Source organism: Coregonus lavaretus (assembly GCF_964263955.1).
Source record: "Coregonus lavaretus genome assembly, chromosome: 25".
Classification (NCBI taxonomy): domain Eukaryota; kingdom Metazoa; phylum Chordata; class Actinopteri; order Salmoniformes; family Salmonidae; genus Coregonus; species Coregonus lavaretus.
The window spans coordinates 14,168,655-14,186,835 of NC_140012.1; the positions used below are offsets into that span (position 1 = coordinate 14,168,655).

The window sequence follows — 18,181 nt, forward strand, 5'->3', positions numbered from 1 at the left end:
TGGTTTGGCCACTTTTATTTTGAAGTACATGTCGTGAACCGGATTTGAATACGGTCAGAGAGGTCAGAGAAAACGCACGTGTGGGAAAATAGGAGTGCGGAACCGAGGTACAGTACCAACTAACTCTACAATAATATTGTTTTATATTTCTCCTATGTTGTGTTTTTAAATGACCATATGAATGTAGTAGCGCATAGCTTCGGTTATCAAAGCTGGACGTTTATTAAACACGGACTAGTAGCCGGCAAAAAATATGCTAGCTAACAGTTTGGGCACAGATACGACTCTTTGGTTAGCCAACGTTCGCTAGCTAGCTAACGTTAGTACTAGAAACATGCAACACGTGTCAAAGGTAACGTTATAATGATTGCCTCTCCCAACAGATCTTGAGAACCTGACACAATGACATCTTTAGCCCACCAGTTGAAACGCCTGGCCTTGCCGCAAAATGACCCCAATCTGCTCACTCGTCGGGAGGTTGCATCCCTACTGTTTGACCCTAAAGATGCCTCCAGTATGGATAGAAGCACCTTCTTTGCACTTGGTAAGTTTGGCATGAGTCTGACAGGTCCTTCTTGACTTCACTGTTGCTGCTTGTTGTCATCTGAATGACTACTGTTTAAACTTCTCAGCTGCTCTTCCTGACTATTTATTTTATCTTGCATTTTAGGATGCACAGGGCTCGAGGAACTCCTGGGCATCGAGCCTGCATTCAGTGAGTTCCAGGAGACACTCTTCAGCCAAGCCTCGGTGGGCCTGGAGCGCAGTGTCCAGTCCAAGGAGGTCAACAAGAAACTGGACGCAGGCATCTCCCTGTTTCTCACACGCTTGTCCCCATACTTTCTGCTCAAGCCTGCCCAGAAGTGCATTGAGTGGCTTGTACACAGGTGCCCCCCCATTTTTCTATCTACGCGATGTCCTATCAATCAAGTATTGTTATGTTTACATTAGAAGGAAAACGTGTATAAGCTGCTGTTTTAATTGCGTCACTGTATGTAGCCTATTCATATTGGATTTTTCTTATTGACATTATGTTAATACTGGTGGTTATTCTCTTTCATCATTGCAGGTTCCACATCCACCTGTATAATGTGGACACATTGCTTGCCTGTGCCTTGCCCTATCACGAGACTAAAGTGTTTGTCAGAGTCATTCAGCTCTTTAATTTAAAGGACCCCACTAACCGATGGAATTGGCTCGAGGGGCTTCAGGTAATTGTTATAGAAGCTAACTATGATTTATGAACATAACAACTATTTGAAGTTGATAGATTTAGTTGTTATTTTTCATTATAATCAGCATGTCAACAATGATCAATATGTTCATTTCCTTACAGAAACCAGGAGTTCCTTTGGCCAGAGGAACCCTAATCACTCACTGTTACAAAGACTTGGGCTTCATGGATTTCATCTGCACCCTGGTCACTAAGTCAATCAAGGTAAACCCAATACACCGCCTTATACCTCAATGTAGCTTATACGTATGCTCAGGTGTCAAGCACAGTGCCTCATCTTGACCTGTTTTGTTGGTCTTCTTTTTTTGCAGGGATATTCAGGACATTCTGGCAACTGTGCCCAGCTTCGTGTGATTTTCTCTTTCTATGCCTCCACTATCGTACCGGCTTTGGATGCTGTGGAGAAAGTCTCTGACACAATCATATCCAAGCTGCTGCCTTATGTTCAGAAGGTTAGATACTGCATTTTAGCCTCATAAGAAACCATTATATTTTGAGGCGTTGACACTGAGATTCAAAAACTTGTTATTGAAGTTAAGGAATAAACCATAAGAAGACTGTTCAACTAATGCTGACCATTTCCTTTGTGTCTCCAGGGTATGAAGTCCTCCTTGACAGACTACAAGGCTGCCACCTACATGATAGTGTGCCAGCTGGCTGTGAAGGTAGTGATGGAGGCCCAGCTGGTGGACACCCTGGCCCTGCAGATCAGCAAGTCACTGTGCAAGGAGCCTGTGCTTCCCAAAGAGGGCCTGGGCTGCCTCATCGTCCTCCTGCAGAACCAGAAGGAGGGCACTGTCGGCCCAAAGTGAGTGAAGAAGAGGAATAGGAAGAATTTTACTTTGTGAAACTATTTCATCACTTCGAGTGTCATTTTAGGGCATCTTAGGGTTTTTTGTGTTTCTTAATTGGCATTCTGTGTGTTTTTTTATTTTTTTTCTCCTTTAGATCCTTTGGCCAGCTGTGTGCTGTGACTTCCTTGGTCCCCACCCTCCAGGCCATGGCAGCAGTTCATGACATCAGTCCCTTATTACGCTACCTGCTGCCTCACCTGGTTCATGCTGTCGTCACCGCCGGCACTGGTGAGTAGCAGTGTATACCTGCATCTGACTCTTTGTATTTTAACCTGGATGCATATGTATATTGCCATTGAATCCCTTTAATATGAAATAAAAAGTGTTGTCTTTTGTTTGTCATAGATGAGATGGAGACTGAGGAGCCCTCAGAGAGCACCCGCCATGGAAAGCTGTTAGAGTCTGTCCTTCAAGGCCTTCCACTGTCTGGTGGTTTTGATAACACAGTAGCAAAGATGCTACTTGAGGAATACCTGTCCCAGAGTCGGCTCTCTGCTGAGGGTGTCACTGCCCTCAACCAGCGCTTGCTGCCAATTGTCCGACTGTTCGAGTCGAAGTAAGTTGGACCTTTTCCCTTAAACACTGGCATTCATTGGGTACTACTTACATCACTGTTGCAATTGCTTCCCTTTTCAATTGGTAGTAGCCAAGCTGTAGTTATTCTCTCAGCTGCCAAACCACAGCACCAACACTTGTGTCCTCTTTCTTTCCCACTCCATTGTGTATATCCATTACACTGAATGTCTGTTGTTGCAGATACCCTGGTGCTCTGGACATAGTCCTGGAGGGCCATGTGAGTGACCTCTCCAGCGCAGAGGACAAGAACCTCTTCCACCAATTCATCTCCCTGTCTATGAGCAGTGGCAAGTACCAGGTACGCAGCAGCACCCTAGCTGAGATTGCTCTGGGTAAAGGATGCACTTAGGCAGAGATCTAGCATCAGCTCAACCTCCTCAAAGCCATTCCGTGCCATTTTGTTTTCTTACACTCCGCTGTCTGTGTTTTTGGCTACAGATCCTCGGGGACTCTGACACCTCCCTCATGCTGAGCCTGAAGCACCCGCTCCCCTCTGTGAGGCACATGGCTGTGGAACACCTGATCGGCATTGTCACCTCAGGACAGGAGGGTTTTGACCAGGCCTTCCTGAAGGAGGCTCTGTTGGAGCGTATGAAGGATGATGTCCCAGAGGTGGTGGCTGCAGCCTTGAAGGCGCTGGAGGTGAGTGGCTGCAATATTAGACTTTCAAGTACATTCATATTGGAATCTACTAGTGATTAAACCTAACTTATCATATTTCCCTCCACAGCTCTACATTGATCGCCTGGATCCAGAGGACACTGTGTCATGTCTCCTCTCACTGCTACAACGTATAGACCTCTCAAAGGCTGGAAACTGGTTAATACTGTTTTCAGCTCATTGAAATGCACATACATTCCCCCAAATAACTCCATATCCATAGTGTGATATTGAATGGCTTCGATGTGCTTCCCCATAGGTGTCCAGTGTTGAAGGAGGCAGTGAGGGTTCTGGATGAACCCAGACTGGTTGAGGGGAACTCTGACCTTAAGGCTTGTGTCGTCTGGGGTCTGTTGCCCTTCCTTATGGTCACCTCGGCCCTGCCTGACTCCCCAGACCTCCAGCTGGCCACCTGTGTGGCCCAGTCCACCCTCATATCCCAGCACAACCTCACTCAGGGCTGGGCCCATGGTAAACACATTAGAACATGGAGTTTCACAATAAATGTCATTTTTTTTGTCTTTGGGAACACTTGCAAATGCATTAGTGAGAATGCTTTGGCGGGTACTTTGGTAAATAGAAGGATTATGTATACTCTAGCTTGATGCCACTCATTTAAATCAAAATTCAGATTGTTTACTTCCAGAGAATAAGAAGGTATGTTTACTATACAGTGCCGGCCAAATATATTTGCACCTTTCTTAAATAATTCCCTATTTCTTCTAAAATACGTTGAAATTGAAAAAAAAGTTTGGTCTCCATACCTCGTGATTGGATTTTCAACATTGTAGAACCAATTTCATTTTTGTAAACTTACGTTTACTATTTTAATTTAGAAAATAAAGACATGGCATGGACAAAATTATTGCCATCCTGGAGCTAGTACTTGGTTGCACAGCCATTGGCCAAGGTAACTACCAACAAATGCTTCTTGAAGCCATCAATTGAGTTTGCTGCACCTTTCTACTGGCAATTTGGCCCGCTCTACAGCAGCAAACTGCTCTTATTCTTCAATGTTTGAGGGGTTCCTTCCACCAACTGCTGTTTTCTGCACTTGCCACAGGTTATGGATGTGATTCAGATCTGGACTCTTTGTTGGCCGTTCCAGAACAGTCCAGAGTTTCTTCTTGAACCACTCCAGGCTGCTTTTGATGTGTGTTTAGGGTTGTTCTCCTGCTGGAAGACCCACAACCTTCAACAGAGACACAGTTTTTGAACACAAGGCTTAACATTGCACTACAAAACACCTTATTAATCTTTTGATTTGATGATATCTTGCACACATTCAAGGCCCCCAGTACCAGAGGCAGCAAAGCAACCCCGCAGCATTATCGAACCTCCCCCATGTTTGATTGTAGGGAGGGTGTTCTTTTCTTTGAATGCTTAATTTGGTTGTCGGTAAACATAGGAAGACCCCACTGCTGAAGGAGACACAAGAAAGCCTGATTTGAACTTCTTAAAAACCCACGTAAACAAGCCTAAATCCTGGGGGAAATGTTCTGTGAACCAATGAAACCAAGTTAGAGCTCTTTGGCAATACATATCAGCCGGTCTCCATTAAAGCTTGTGGGTCTTCCAGCAGGACGATAACCCCAAACACGCATCAACAAGTACCCAGGAATGTTTAGAGAAGAAATGCTGGACTGTTCTGGAGTGGCCAGCGAAGAGTCCAGATCTGAATCACATCCAAAACCTATGGAGAGAGCAAAAAACCTATTTTAAGAAAGGTGGAAGGGTGCCAATATATTTGGCCGGCACTGTAACTACTTCCTATCTCTCCTCTGCTCTCAGCGCTCAAGGACGTGATGGAGAGGATTTCTCAGCCAGACTTCATTGGGTTGGCCAACCAGCATCTCATCTCAACACTGACCAAGAACCTGTCTAACATGGACCCCTTCTCCAAACGCAATGCTGTGAGTGGATTAGTAAACATTTGGTGGCCTTTCTTCATCAAGTGCAATTTTAATTATTAGTGCAATTAAAACAAAACGGTCTTGCTTTCCATACACTGATCTAGTGATTTTAGAGCTCTTGGCTAACTAGGGTAGGCACTAGGAATTTAGATAAACTTGTTGGGTTCAATATGAAAGGATCCTAAGTAACAACTTGTGGTCCTCTGTAGCTCAGCTGGTAGAGCACGGCGCTTGTAACGCCAAGGTAGTGGGTTCGATCCCCGGGACCACCCATACACAAAAATTTTATGCACGCATGACTAAGTCGCTTTGGATAAAAGCGTCTGCTAAATGGCATATTATTATTATTATTAACTCACCCTTCACCTTATTTGCATGTCTGCTAGCTGGAGAAGCTGGCAGGAGTGGTAGCAGCCCAGCGCGGTAGCCTGAGGGAGATGGCAGTGTTCGTGGTGCTGAGCCAGACCTTACTGCAGGGCCTGGGGGACATGAGCGAGACCCAGCACCTCCACACAGCCCAGAGTGTCTACTCCCTGCTGGAGCCTGCAATACTGGAGCTCACCCAAAAAGACATGCCTAAGGTGAGCGGGAGTGGCAGTTTGTAGAACTACATCAATTATAGATTTCCTCCTGTGATATTTACATTTTGTCTTTGTATATTTTTTTAAATCCTCAGATTCCTTTACCCATTCTATACTTTTCTGTACTTTTGAAATCCGTATGAAATGGTTTACCTTTTCTTCTGTTGTGTTGCCAGCAGCAGGAGGATGTGTCTCTCTCCTTCTCTGTGGGGCTGGGAGAGTACCTGCAGAGGCTCAGGGCAGGGCAGAGCATGGAAACAGAGTATGGGGTGCTGCTGGTGTCACTGCTCAGAGGACTCATATCCACCCTCAAGTGCCATGACACTTCCTTCAAAGGTAAATCAATTAAATCAAATCCAATTTAATTTGTCACATGCGCCGAATACAACAGGCATAGACCTTACAGTGAAATGCTTACTTACAAGGCCTTAACCAACAATGCAGTTTTAAGTAAATAGAGTTAAGAAAATATTTACTAAATAAACTAAAGTTAAAAAAAAGTAACACAATAAAATAACTATAACGAGGCTATATACAAGGGGTCCCGGGACCAAGTCAATATGCGGGGATACAGGTTAGTCTTGGTAATTGAGGTAATATGTACATGTAGGTAGGGGTAAAGTGACTATGCATAGATAATAAACAGAGTAGCAGCAGTGTAAAACCCCAACATTTTTCCTTTTTGAAAGCAATTGGCTACATATAGTTTTTCATTGTTAAAGTTAAGACTATCACCAATTATTTTAACCACTTGATCACACACTGAGTTAAAAGGAAAGAGGCTGACAGGCGGCTTGCTCCCTGTCTGGGTTTCCTGTCAGGTGAGACCTGGTGGAACCCGGAGAAGCTGGACACCAACACGTGCTGCTACCTCCGGTTGCTGTGTCGCCTGTTTGATGTCATCATCACAGGGGCAGGCCAGGTGCCCATGGCAGCCAGCTTCAGGGCCCTGATGAAGCTGCTCTTCCAGGTACTGAATCTTGATATGTTACACAATGGATTTCAGTGCACAGACCGATGCTTCAACTCATTGGAGCATAGCATCACTCGAGGTGAAAGTCCAGCATTCCTCTAGGGAGGCTACAATATAACCTTTATTTAATCATCAAAAATAAGGTACAGTGTTTTTGTGGCAGTAGGTAAAACAAAGAAATATCCCGTTTTACGATCAACTGCCTCACTTTGTCCCCATTATTCCATTCCTCAACCCCCTCCATTTGTCCCAGGTCCACCTGAGTGATCCCCTGGAGCTCTTCAAGTTCCTGAGTCTGGTGTGGGGCTACGGCAGTAACCTAGGAGACCAGCTGGACTGTAAGGTCAATGCCATTCTGCAAACCCAGGCCCTCTATGTGGGCAGAGCCCTCCTCAGCGCCCAGCCAAGGAAGACTCTTGCACTGCTGGCATCAGGCTCATCACCAGGTAGCCTGGAGAATTGTATTTGATTGTATTTCATGTATAGAGTTTGGCATAGTCTGAAAATTACCATCAAGTGTCTGGGGTGAGAACTGTATTAGTAACAAAGTTTCTAAATCTGTTTTCCCTCCATAGTGGTGCTGTCCCTGCTGGCCTGTCTGAGCTCCCCTGTCCAGGAGGTGAGGAGGGCAGCCACAGCCACCCTACAGACCCTAGCCCAGGTGGACAGCTCTCCCTTCCACCCTATCATAGACAGGCTGCTGAAGACCACCGAGGAGCTCACCACTGACCCAACTCACCTCAGCCAGGTGAGAAAGGCACACACACATACATCATTTGTATCCTCAATGAAACATTGTGGGTACAAAGTATCAAATAGAAATAATATACACGCACAAACATTTATTTCATGTTATATTCACATTAAATGTTGTTATACACACTCTTTCCAAATCTGTTTTTCTGTAGGCCCTGGGGAAGCTCTATGAGGAGGCTGTAACAGGGACAGGGAAAGCCAAGGCCTGGGGCAAGAGGCTGCTAGTGGGGTTGGAGGAGCTGCTGCTGGGTGTCCAGGTGGCCAACTGCCCTGCCTACACTGCCAAGACCATACTGAGGGCTCTGGGAGAGGTCAATGGAGAGGTGAGTGGACAGGGAATGACAACAGAAATGTAAGGCCTTGCTGGAATGTGAAACCTATTTCCTGATGATGTGACTGGATCAGGAAAAACTCTGAGGCCTCTTTTTATATGACAACTCTTATCTGGGCGTTGGAGTTTTTGTAAAGCCGTATATTTTATATCCCTGTCTCCTTTCCCGCTTTTTTTTCTCCTCTTAGTCGGTGTTATCTGTCCTAATGCCTGTCCTGGAGCGCCTGCTGGAGCAGAGCGGGCCGGAGAACCCCACTGTCCTAAAGGACGAGGCCCTGCTCATGCAGTTGGTCCTGGGGAAGTACAACGAGCAGGCAGCCCCCCTCCTGGTGAAGGACCAGGCTTGCCTGGAACTCTTCATCAAGGCCCTCGGCACGGTGTCTAAGCCCTACCCTGATATCCCCTGCTTTCAGATCATCGCCCTGGAACAGGTACGCTACTGTGGCAGCGCGGCTCTCCCTGACTGAGATCCATAAGATGATAAAAAGGCTGTATGCTACTCATTTCTGTGCCATCAAAACACCAACCTATTGCCTGGGTCATGTTCATTTTGAAACTTCTACAATGACAACCCTCATTTTCCATTTACCTTTTCAAAATGTTTTCTCCCATTTGCTCCTACTGAACATGACCCTGTTGTTCGTTCTCAGATCACCAAGGCGTTCTACTCAGCCCTGGGAGATGAGAAGGTCCAGCAGAGGCTCCTGGGGGTGATGTTTGACCTGCTGGTGGAGAGCAGGAGTCCTGTCTGTGCCCAGACCATCAGCAGTGTCTTCAAAGGGGTGAGGAGGAACCTCCTGTATATTGTATCTACAGGGAAGCCATTATTCACTACCACCACACAAGATGCTAATGCTATCCTCTCACTGTAGATTGCTGTGGACGGCGAGCTAGTGGCTAACGAGCTAGCCCCAGCAGAGAAGCCCAAAGTCACTGTGTCAGTACAGCAGACCCGCAGGAGCAAGATGCTGCAGAGGTGAGGAACATCTAATCTAACGGGCCTACATTTGATTACAATAAGACATAGACTAGATACAATCACTTCATTGGTTACAATGCAATTTGACTTGGAGCCTCTATGATGGACTTGACTTGAGCCACTGTGTTTCTGTGCTTTATATAGGAAGGCCCAGGACACTGCTCAGGCAGTGCCAGAAGAGGGCACTGTGGTCTGGCAGAGGGTGACTCTCATCCTGGAGCTGCTGCAGCACAAGAAGAAGCTGAAGAGGCCTCAGGTGCTGGTGCCCGCTCTCTTCAGCCTGCTCTCCAGGTAAAACCAGCTGCACTCTCTCAGAGCCTCGGCCTGAGCTAGGCCAACTATGTGTCTAATTATCTACACCAGCACACTATGTAGTATGCTCTGCAAAAACACTACTTCATACTATGTAGTATGCTACAATGGTTGAGATATGTAGACCAAGTGTTGTTCCCCTCTGGCCGCTCAGGTGTCTAGAGACGTCCACCGTGGAGCGAGGCAACCTAGAGTACACCAAGCAGCTCATCCTCAGCTGCCTGCTCAATGTCTGCCAGAAGCTTTCCTCTGACGGAGGTCCCATCAGCAAAGGTGAGAAGACCGAGGGACTTTTTTTAGCCCAGGAGCACCCTCCAGGCTTTCCTAAAATGTTGTGATTGTGATTTGTGTATGTGTGACTATGTTTGTCCTCCACACACAGATGTGCTGGATGAGGACAAGTTCAACGTGGAGCTTGTGGTGCAGTGTGTGAGGATGTCCGACATGCCCCAGACCCACCATCATGCCCTGCTCCTTCTGGGAAGTGTGGCTGGCATTTTCCCTGTAAGTACTGTACACATTCATCTCTCAGCCATCACAGAACCATCTCTCAACCATCACAGAACCATCTCTCAGCCATCACAGAACAATCTCTCAACCATCACAGAGCCATCTGTAAACCATCAGAAACAGTTTCCAATCTAAAGTGTGTTCCCAATGACCTTTGACCCCGACCCATTATTCTTTCCCAGGAGAAGGTCCTGCACAACATCATGCCCATCTTCACCTTCATGGGCGCCAACATCATGCGTCTGGACGACACCTACAGCTTTCAGGTCATCAATAAGACCGTCCAGACGGTCATCCCTGCCCTCATTAAGGTGAGTCAACCAACAAGCGGTCAGTGATGTAGAATAGCTTTGACCTGTCCATTGTCTCACTTCCACTCATCTAATACGCTATGAATGTGAATAATACGTAATATGTTGTTTTGGTTGACATTACATGAACACTGGAGATGTGGGTGGTAAATGCCAATCAAAAACAAATGTCTTGTGCATTCTCGTAAACCCCCTAGTTGCTAATGTTAGCTTCTTGGACAAGAAAGGATGCTAGATCAAACTAGAGATCCAAAGCTGAGGGTCGCATGTCAGTGGCTCTTGGTTATTTCAGCTCTAGGACATTCATCACAGGGGCTATGACATCAATTGTTGTCAGTTGTCTCTTAAAGGATATTTTTTAAGTGTTGTGTGAGCAACCTGCACACTGGTTTGGCGTGGTTGCTGAGTTTCTCGCTACTTCCCACTTTTCCGAAAAAGAAATGTCTGTTTTGCTTGTTTCTAGGCCAATGAGAGTGGCGACGACGAGTCAACCGCTCACATGGAGGCGGTGGTGGCACACATTGTGCACGTGTTCGCCGACGCACTGCCCCACGTGCCCGAGCACCGCCGCCTGCCCATCCTGACCCAGCTGATGACCACCCTGGGGCCCGCCCGCTTCCTCTGGGTCCTACTGCTGCTCCTGTTCAAGCAGCACGCTACCCAGACCAACGCCACAGAGAAGGTAGGCCATGAGAAAAGACTGAAATAACTGACTGAAATATCAACACAATGGAATATACTACTTAAAAAGTGTGCGTAAGTGTTTTTAGAAGGTATGTCAATGAAGTGTCTTTGGAATTTGCTATAGGTTTTATACAGAATCTTCAGGAAATGCTTTAAGGCGCCATGTTTGTCTGTCCTCAGGATGCTGCGTTGGAGAGGGACGTGGAGTTCTGGATATCAGTGTGCTGTGAGTTTGAGGTGGAGGACCAACTCATCTCTCTCATAAAGATCCTGAAGTATCTCATGGCGCTGCCACAGGACAAAGAGGACGGTGAGAAACTCAACAAACCTGCAATGCATTTTGTCTGTTGTGAAGGCCATACAAAAAAGGATGGGAGTGCTGTGTGGGTCTATATAACGAAGCTGACATCAAGACGGGTGCTCTTTAGGGACCAGGTTTACACCATACTCCATTTTTGTTTTGTGCAGGACCTGTGAAGAGGCCAACACGTGGCAGGGGAGCCAAGAAGGAGGAGGAGAAGGCAGAGGAGCTGATTTTCAACATGGAGGCCCACAGCAGCAAAGAGCTGCGCCACTTCAAGTTCCTCTCTGTCTCCTTCATGGCCCAACTCTTGGCCTCCGGCAGCTTTGTGGGAATGGTAATCTAACTGTAGCCTGGGTTTGTGCTGTCTTGCCAGTACTATTGGCAAGACAATTGACACTATTGGCAATACTGCATAAACAGATCCGGTAAAAGCCTTGTCAACTATTGGCAAGACAGCAAAACCAGATCTGGGAAAAGGCTATGTAACTCAAGTTTAATGTCCGTCATGTATCAGTGTAGTTTGTTAAACATTGAATGTGTCTTCCAGATTGCGGCGTGCGGTGACATCGTGGAGGATTCTCTGCAGAAACTACAGCAAAGGTGAGGCTTATTTAGACTAACCAACCATGTGGTGCAAAGAATTGATGATTTTGAATTGGTGATTTCAATTTCTTTGACTGTAAGATAAAAAGCACATCTTTATAATTGTATGATGTTGTTCTGATGTCCTGTTTAGTCTTCTGGAGGAGATCCTTTGCTACATCCACACTGTGGCTCGCTGTGTGGAGGAGAACACTGACAAACCAACTGGCAAGTTCTGGAGAGCCCTGCTCAATAAGGCCTACGATGTCCTGGACAAAGTAAGTCTGCCACAGAGATGGAAAGACGTGTACTCTACTCAGTCATAGAAAATAAAGGCAACCAAGGTTGTTAGAATATTAAGAAAAAAACACAGGATGTCAGCCAGGTTTGCATTGTGAGATCCTACATTCATTTTTTCTGTGTTTTGATCACTAGGTGAACGCCCTGTTGCCCACGGATACGTTCATCACGGTGATGCGAGGCCTGATGGGTAACCAGCTGCCGTCTGTGAGGCGGAAGGCTATGGAGCTGCTCAACAACAAGCTGCAGCAGAAAACCCAGTGGCAGGAGGAGCAGGTTAGTACACAGACGGGGGACATTATGTGTGTGTATGTTTTGCATAGTTAGGGGTAGTCCTGACCTTTGACCTCTCACCCCAGGTGACCGTTCTTCTGGACCTGACCGGTGACCTGCTGGCCATTGTGGGGCATGGTCACGGCAAGGTCAAGGTCATGGAGGAGGAAGAGGAGGAGCAGGCCATCAACAGGCAGACAGCCCTCTACAGCCTCAAGCTGCTGTGCCGCAGTTTTGGCTCGGATCATAAGGAGGCGTTTGTACCGGTGCTAAACCGGGCGGTGGAGATAGTGGTGTCACCAGAGGAGGAGAAGAACGTGATGGGCAGTGCCCTGCTGTGTATGGCTGAGGTGGCCAGCACTCTGAAGGCCCTCGCCATCCCACAACTGCCCAGGTACACACACACAACGTTTCTGTGTCTACAGTAGATACAGGCAGTATAGTTCACAGACCTGTGCATTTGTTAGATAAATTACCCATATTTAATATTTTCCTATACACTTTCATAGTACACAAATATTTACACATAATATACCCTATGTAAACTATCATTAATGTGGTGTCAGAAGTCTGACTCTAGTCTCTTCCTCCTCATGTTGTCAGGATGATGCCGGCGGTGCTGCAGACTCTAAAAGAGAGAAAGGAGGTGTTGTCTAATGAGATCTACATGCTGAGTGCCGTCACGGCTCTGCAACGCGTCACTGAGACCCTGCCTCACTTCATCAGCCCCTACCTGCAGGACACACTGCTTCAGGTAACTTATACTGTCCCACACACAAACATCCATCTGGTTTCTAACATAATAAACATATAGTAAACATAATAAATCGAATGGAACCTGTGATACTGAAATGATGTAACGGTGTAATGTGTCCCCCAGGTGGCTCGACTGACGCGGGTGGCAGAGAAGGCCACCACCACCCCACAGCTGGCTGTGCGACTGGCCTCCCTTAGGACCACTGTGGCCACCAAGGTGCCCCCCAGGGTCCTGCTGCCCACCCTCACCAAGTGCTACAGCAAGCTGGTGGACTCTAAACAGGTAGGTGGTGAATTACCTAGAGTAGCCTGTGATATGTAAGGATGGAGTAAATACATGTTCACATTGTGTGGTTATGTATTGAATCGGTACAATTGAGTGTTTCACCTCCTTTCATTTTCACAGAGCCAGCTTGGTCCCCTGATGGGCATCTTGAAGGAGCACATTGGACACATGGAGAAGGATCAGCTGACCTCCCACCAATCAGAGCTTACGTCCTTCTTCCTAATTGCGCTGGACTTCCGGGCCCAACACTGCCAAGTATGGCTCTCTCTCTGTTGAACTCATAACTGTTTGAATGACACATGTCTGCCATAGTTAAGACTGTCGTGTTTGTTTGCAGGGTGATCTGGAGAAGACCAAGGAGATTGAGGGCTATGTGATCGACTGTCTCCTGGCCATGGTTATGAAGCTCTCTGAAGTCACCTTCAGGCCCCTGTTCTTCAAAGTAAGCATCATTACTTGAGAATCGATGCTGTCTTACTTCAGTTGTTTTGTGTGTTCCATGTTTTTTTATTAGATAATAACCTAATTCCCAAAGCACACTAATCTCACAGTGTTAGTCCAAATGTAATCACTTGAAGAGTCATGATGCTTAACTGTGTTTATGCCCATGCAGCTCTTTGATTGGTGCAAGACTGAGAGCGCAGCCAAGGACCGCCTGCTGACCTTCTACCGCCTGTCGGACAGCATCGCAGACAGGCTCAAGGGGCTCTTTGTCCTGTTTGCTGGTCACCTGGTCAAGCCCTTCTCTGACCTGCTCTGCCAGACCAACGTCACAAAGACAGGTGGGTCTCTCTCTCTCCTGTGTGGTAACAGACTGCCTATGAATCTAAGGTCTCTAAGATGAAGTGTCTGGCTTTGCTGGACAACAAAGGTCGTGTTTGATGTGGATTTGCCCATTTTCTGGTTCATTGCTGGTTTTGAGTCACAAATGTGAATGATTAACGCAAGGCACATCGGGAAGTATTTGAAAATCTTTAGCTTATTTTCCCTCTTTTAATCCACTCCTTCTGTCATTCAGATGAAGCCTTCTTTGACACAGAGGACAACATTGAGAAGCGTTGCCTGCTGCTGGAGTGCATTCTGGACTGCCTCCATAAGATCTGCCTGTACGACACGCAGCGCTTCGTCAGCAAGGAGAGGGCCGACGCCCTCATGGCCCCTCTGGTCGATCAGGTCAGCCTCACCCCTCTCTTACATCACTATAACAAAGGATTCATCCACAAAAATGGCTACCTTTACAACTGAGGGACTTCCTAATATGGATGCCGTACACCTTTCCTTATGCCCTATTCTATTTGTGTGATCCCCTATTCCCCCCTATAGCAGTGGTGTATAAATGTCTGCCTGTCTGTGAATAGTTGGAGAACACCCTGGGTGGAGAGGAGGTTTACCAGACCAGAGTCACCAAGCACCTGGTGCCGTGCGTGGGCCAGTTCTGCGTTGCCGTGGGTGACGACACTCTGTGGAAGACCCTCAACTACCAGATCCTGCTGAAGACACGACACAGCTCGGCCAAGGTGAGATGTCTGAGAAGTGAGAAGTTGGATTGGATTCCCAGCCTAGTACCAACAGACTTCTGATTCAACTAGTCATTAAGACCATGATTAGCTGGTGTGTTAGTGCTGGGTCAGCACAAAAACCCTGCCCACCTTCAGTTCTCCAGGACCATGAGTGATCATCCAGTGACTGAAATAAAGGCCTGTTGTTTTCCCCCGTCAGGTGCGTTTCTCTGCCCTGCTGATGCTGCTGGAGCTGGCTTCTAAGCTGAGGGAGAACTACATGGTCCTGCTACCAGAGACTATCCCATTCCTGGCTGAACTCATGGAGGGTAGGTTCACTGTCTCATCACTTTCTTTCCCCCACTTTTCTTTTTCTGCTGCTATACTGTTTCTGTAATTATACCATATTGAGACTTGTCTGTGTTTTTTCCCCCCTCTGTATAACAGAGTACATTCCACTTAAGCATATCTGGAAACCTCTTCAAATTGGCATAAATTATTATATTCTGTCATTTGAAAACATGAAAGCAAGCTGTTCCTGGCATATTATTATTTTCTGCCTGTAGCATAGCTAAAAATGAGTGTTGCTTATAATGTATGGTTTGGCTGTATACAAACATCCATTTTAATCCTCATATGTGCCTAGGGTAGTTGAAGAAAGTAGGAAAATAGCAGGGTTGTGTAATGGTAGCTACAGTGCCTTCAGAAAGTATTCATACCCCTTGACTTAATCCATATTTTGTTGTTAGTGCCTCAAAATTGATTCAATTTATTTTCTCACCCATCTATACACAATACCCAATAATTACAAAGTGAAAACATGTGTTTAGACATTTTTGCAAATGTATTGAAAATGAAATACAGAAATATAAAATTTACGTTAGTGTTGACACACCTTTGCTATGACGCTATAAATTGAGCTCAAGGGCATCCAATTTCCTTTGATCATCCTTGAGATGTCACTACAACTGGATTGGAGTCCACCTGTGGCCAATTCAATTGTTTGGACATGATTTAGAAAGAAACACACCTGTCAATATAAGGTCCCACAGTTGACAGTGTATGTCAGAGCAGAAACTATACCATGAAGTCCAAGGAACTGTCTGTAGACCTCCTAGATATAATTGTGATGATGCATATATCTGGGGAAGGGTATAAAACCATTTCTATAGTGTTAAAAGTTTCAATGAGCACAGTTGTCTCCATCATTGGGAAATTTAAAAAATATGGAACTACCCAGACTGCATAGAGCTGGCCGTCTGACCAAACTGAGCAACCGGGCAAGAAGGACCTTGGTCAGGGAGGTGACCAAGAACCCAATGACCACTCTGACAGAACTACAGAGTTCCTTGGCTGAGATGAGAACCTGCCAGAAGGACAACAGGCTCTACAGCACTTCACAAATCTGGGCTTTATGGGAGAATGGCCAGACGGAAGCCACTCCTGAGAAAAAAGCACATGACGGTATGCCTGAAGTTTGCAAAAAGGCACGTGAAAGACTGAGCATAAGGCAGAAGATTCTGTGGTCTGATGAGACAAATGTTACCCTTTGGCCTGAATTCAAAGCGCTATGTCTGGAGAAAACCAGGCATAGCTCATCCCCCGTCTAACACCATCCCTACTGTGAAGCATGGTGGTGGCAGCATCATGCTATGGTGATGCTTTTCATCGGCAGGGACTGGGAGACTGGTAAGGATAGAGGGAACAATGAATGGAGCCAAATACAGGCAAATCTTTGAGAACCTGCTTCAGAGTGCAAACGACCATAGACTGGGGGCGAAGATTCACGTTCCAACAAGACAATGACCCCAAGCATACAGCCAAAGCAACGCTGGAATGGCTTCAGAAGAACAATGTGAAAATCCTTGAGTGGCCCAGCCAATCTGTGGAAAGACTTGAGGATTGCTGTTCACCGCCACTCCCCATCTAACTTAACAGAGCTTGTGAAAATTTGCAAGGAAGAAGGGGAGAAAATCCCCAAATCCAGATGTGCAAAGCTGATACAGACATAGCCAAGACGACTCAAAGCTGTAATCTACACCAAAGGTGCTTCTACAAAGTATCGACTCGGGTGTGTGAATGCTTGGGCGGCAGGTAGCCTAGCGGTTAAGAGCGTTGGGCCATTAACCGACAGGTCGCTGGTTCGAATCGCCGAGCTGGCAAGGTGAAAAAAAATCTGTCGTTCTGCCTTTTGAGCAAGGCAGTTAAACCAAAAACAACTGCTCTCTGGGTGCTGATGATGTGGGTGTCGATCTCTGATTGAGGGGTAGGGTTAAATGCGGAACGCACATTTCGTTTGAATGCTTTCAGTTGTGCAACTAACTAGGTGTATCCCCATTCCCGAACTGATGTAAATGATTTCTTTATTTAATTTTCAATAAATCTGCAAACATTTCTACAAACATGTTTTCTCTGTCATTATGGGGTCTTGTGTGTAGATGGGTGAGGGAAAAAAACAAACCATTTTTTGAATTCAGGCTGTAACAACAAAGTGGATTAAATGAAGGTGTATGAATACTTTCTGAAGGCACTGTAGATTGTGATGTGTTTAGGGTAGTTAGTGAAAACGTTCTTGGTCGATGGCCACCATTTTGTGACTTCCCTGCTTACCGCTGTGTGTGTTTTCTGCATTACAGACGAATGCGAGGAGGTGGAGCATCAAGTCCAGAAGGTCATCCATGAGATGGAGACCATCTTGGGAGAGCCTCTTCAGAGTTACTTCTAACCTGTGTCCCACTTCCCACCTCTTCACCACCATACAAGGGCCCAGATTGACCCGTAGCCCACTACGTCCCCCTATCAGAAGGCTTAGCCTCAGCCCCTCTCCCCCAGCTTAGACATTAACTGTTTCTCAGAACTGTGCATCAACCGTGCATCAATCAAAACAAAGATGGGAGACACAGGAGGTTAACCTTTGTTTGCATGTACCGCTTATTATCACTGGATACCTGGTACATATAGGATGGATCTCTAGCTGTAAAATAAAAAAAATGATCAGCCAAAAATTTATCCTGTGGGAATTAAAATATGGATGAATTTTGTTGTTAGGCTATTTCTATTGTCTTTTCACGTTTTGGGGGGTCTTATGGAAAGCTTTTCATGGCAACTGTTTAACTCTTATGGTTTTGTTACATCGTATGAAAATGTACATGTGAAATAATACATTTGTAAGCAAACTCTTCATTATAATACATTTGAATAAAGGTTTTTGAAAGCTAATCCAGTACCACTTGCTGACGAATATGAAGGAACCTGAATCTGTCACGGTGAGTCATTCCATATTATGGAATATTCACAATTGGGGGTAGCACCAGTCAAATTTGATTTGTCCCTATTGAAAACACATCAATATACATGACTCAAAATGATAATTCATTCAACTGCTGCGCATTTCATAAGATTATTATATCACTTTAAGGCTGATGTAACGTCAACATCAAACGCTAAATACAAGGCAGAAGATGTGTTATGCAATTTTAGTGAATTAAAGCCGCTTATCCGTGATGA

The 18,181-nt window shown here is 45.9% G+C and overlaps 1 protein-coding gene across 1 annotated transcript; it reads left to right on the forward strand.

Annotated features, from left to right (window-relative positions):
- The first annotated feature begins 56 nt into the window (after positions 1-56).
- Positions 57-17,893, forward strand: heatr1 (HEAT repeat containing 1). Its single transcript, XM_084142100.1, has 43 exons — positions 57-107; positions 384-544; positions 671-887; positions 1,070-1,211; positions 1,337-1,438; positions 1,546-1,686; positions 1,831-2,042; positions 2,183-2,316; positions 2,434-2,644; positions 2,845-2,962; positions 3,103-3,306; positions 3,395-3,483; positions 3,584-3,795; positions 5,116-5,237; positions 5,624-5,818; positions 5,995-6,154; positions 6,640-6,788; positions 7,045-7,237; positions 7,367-7,539; positions 7,700-7,870; positions 8,067-8,309; positions 8,529-8,660; positions 8,751-8,854; positions 9,002-9,148; positions 9,324-9,442; positions 9,552-9,673; positions 9,862-9,990; positions 10,454-10,672; positions 10,855-10,984; positions 11,143-11,312; positions 11,526-11,578; positions 11,715-11,838; positions 11,996-12,136; positions 12,220-12,527; positions 12,737-12,887; positions 13,014-13,172; positions 13,296-13,430; positions 13,513-13,617; positions 13,789-13,957; positions 14,194-14,348; positions 14,534-14,692; positions 14,895-15,003; positions 17,311-17,893. The coding sequence occupies exons 2-43, from the start codon at positions 403-405 to the stop codon at positions 17,397-17,399; spliced, it is 6,459 nt and encodes a 2,152-aa protein (XP_083998226.1). The 5' UTR covers positions 57-107; positions 384-402; the 3' UTR covers positions 17,400-17,893.
- The last annotated feature ends 288 nt before the right edge of the window (positions 17,894-18,181 follow it).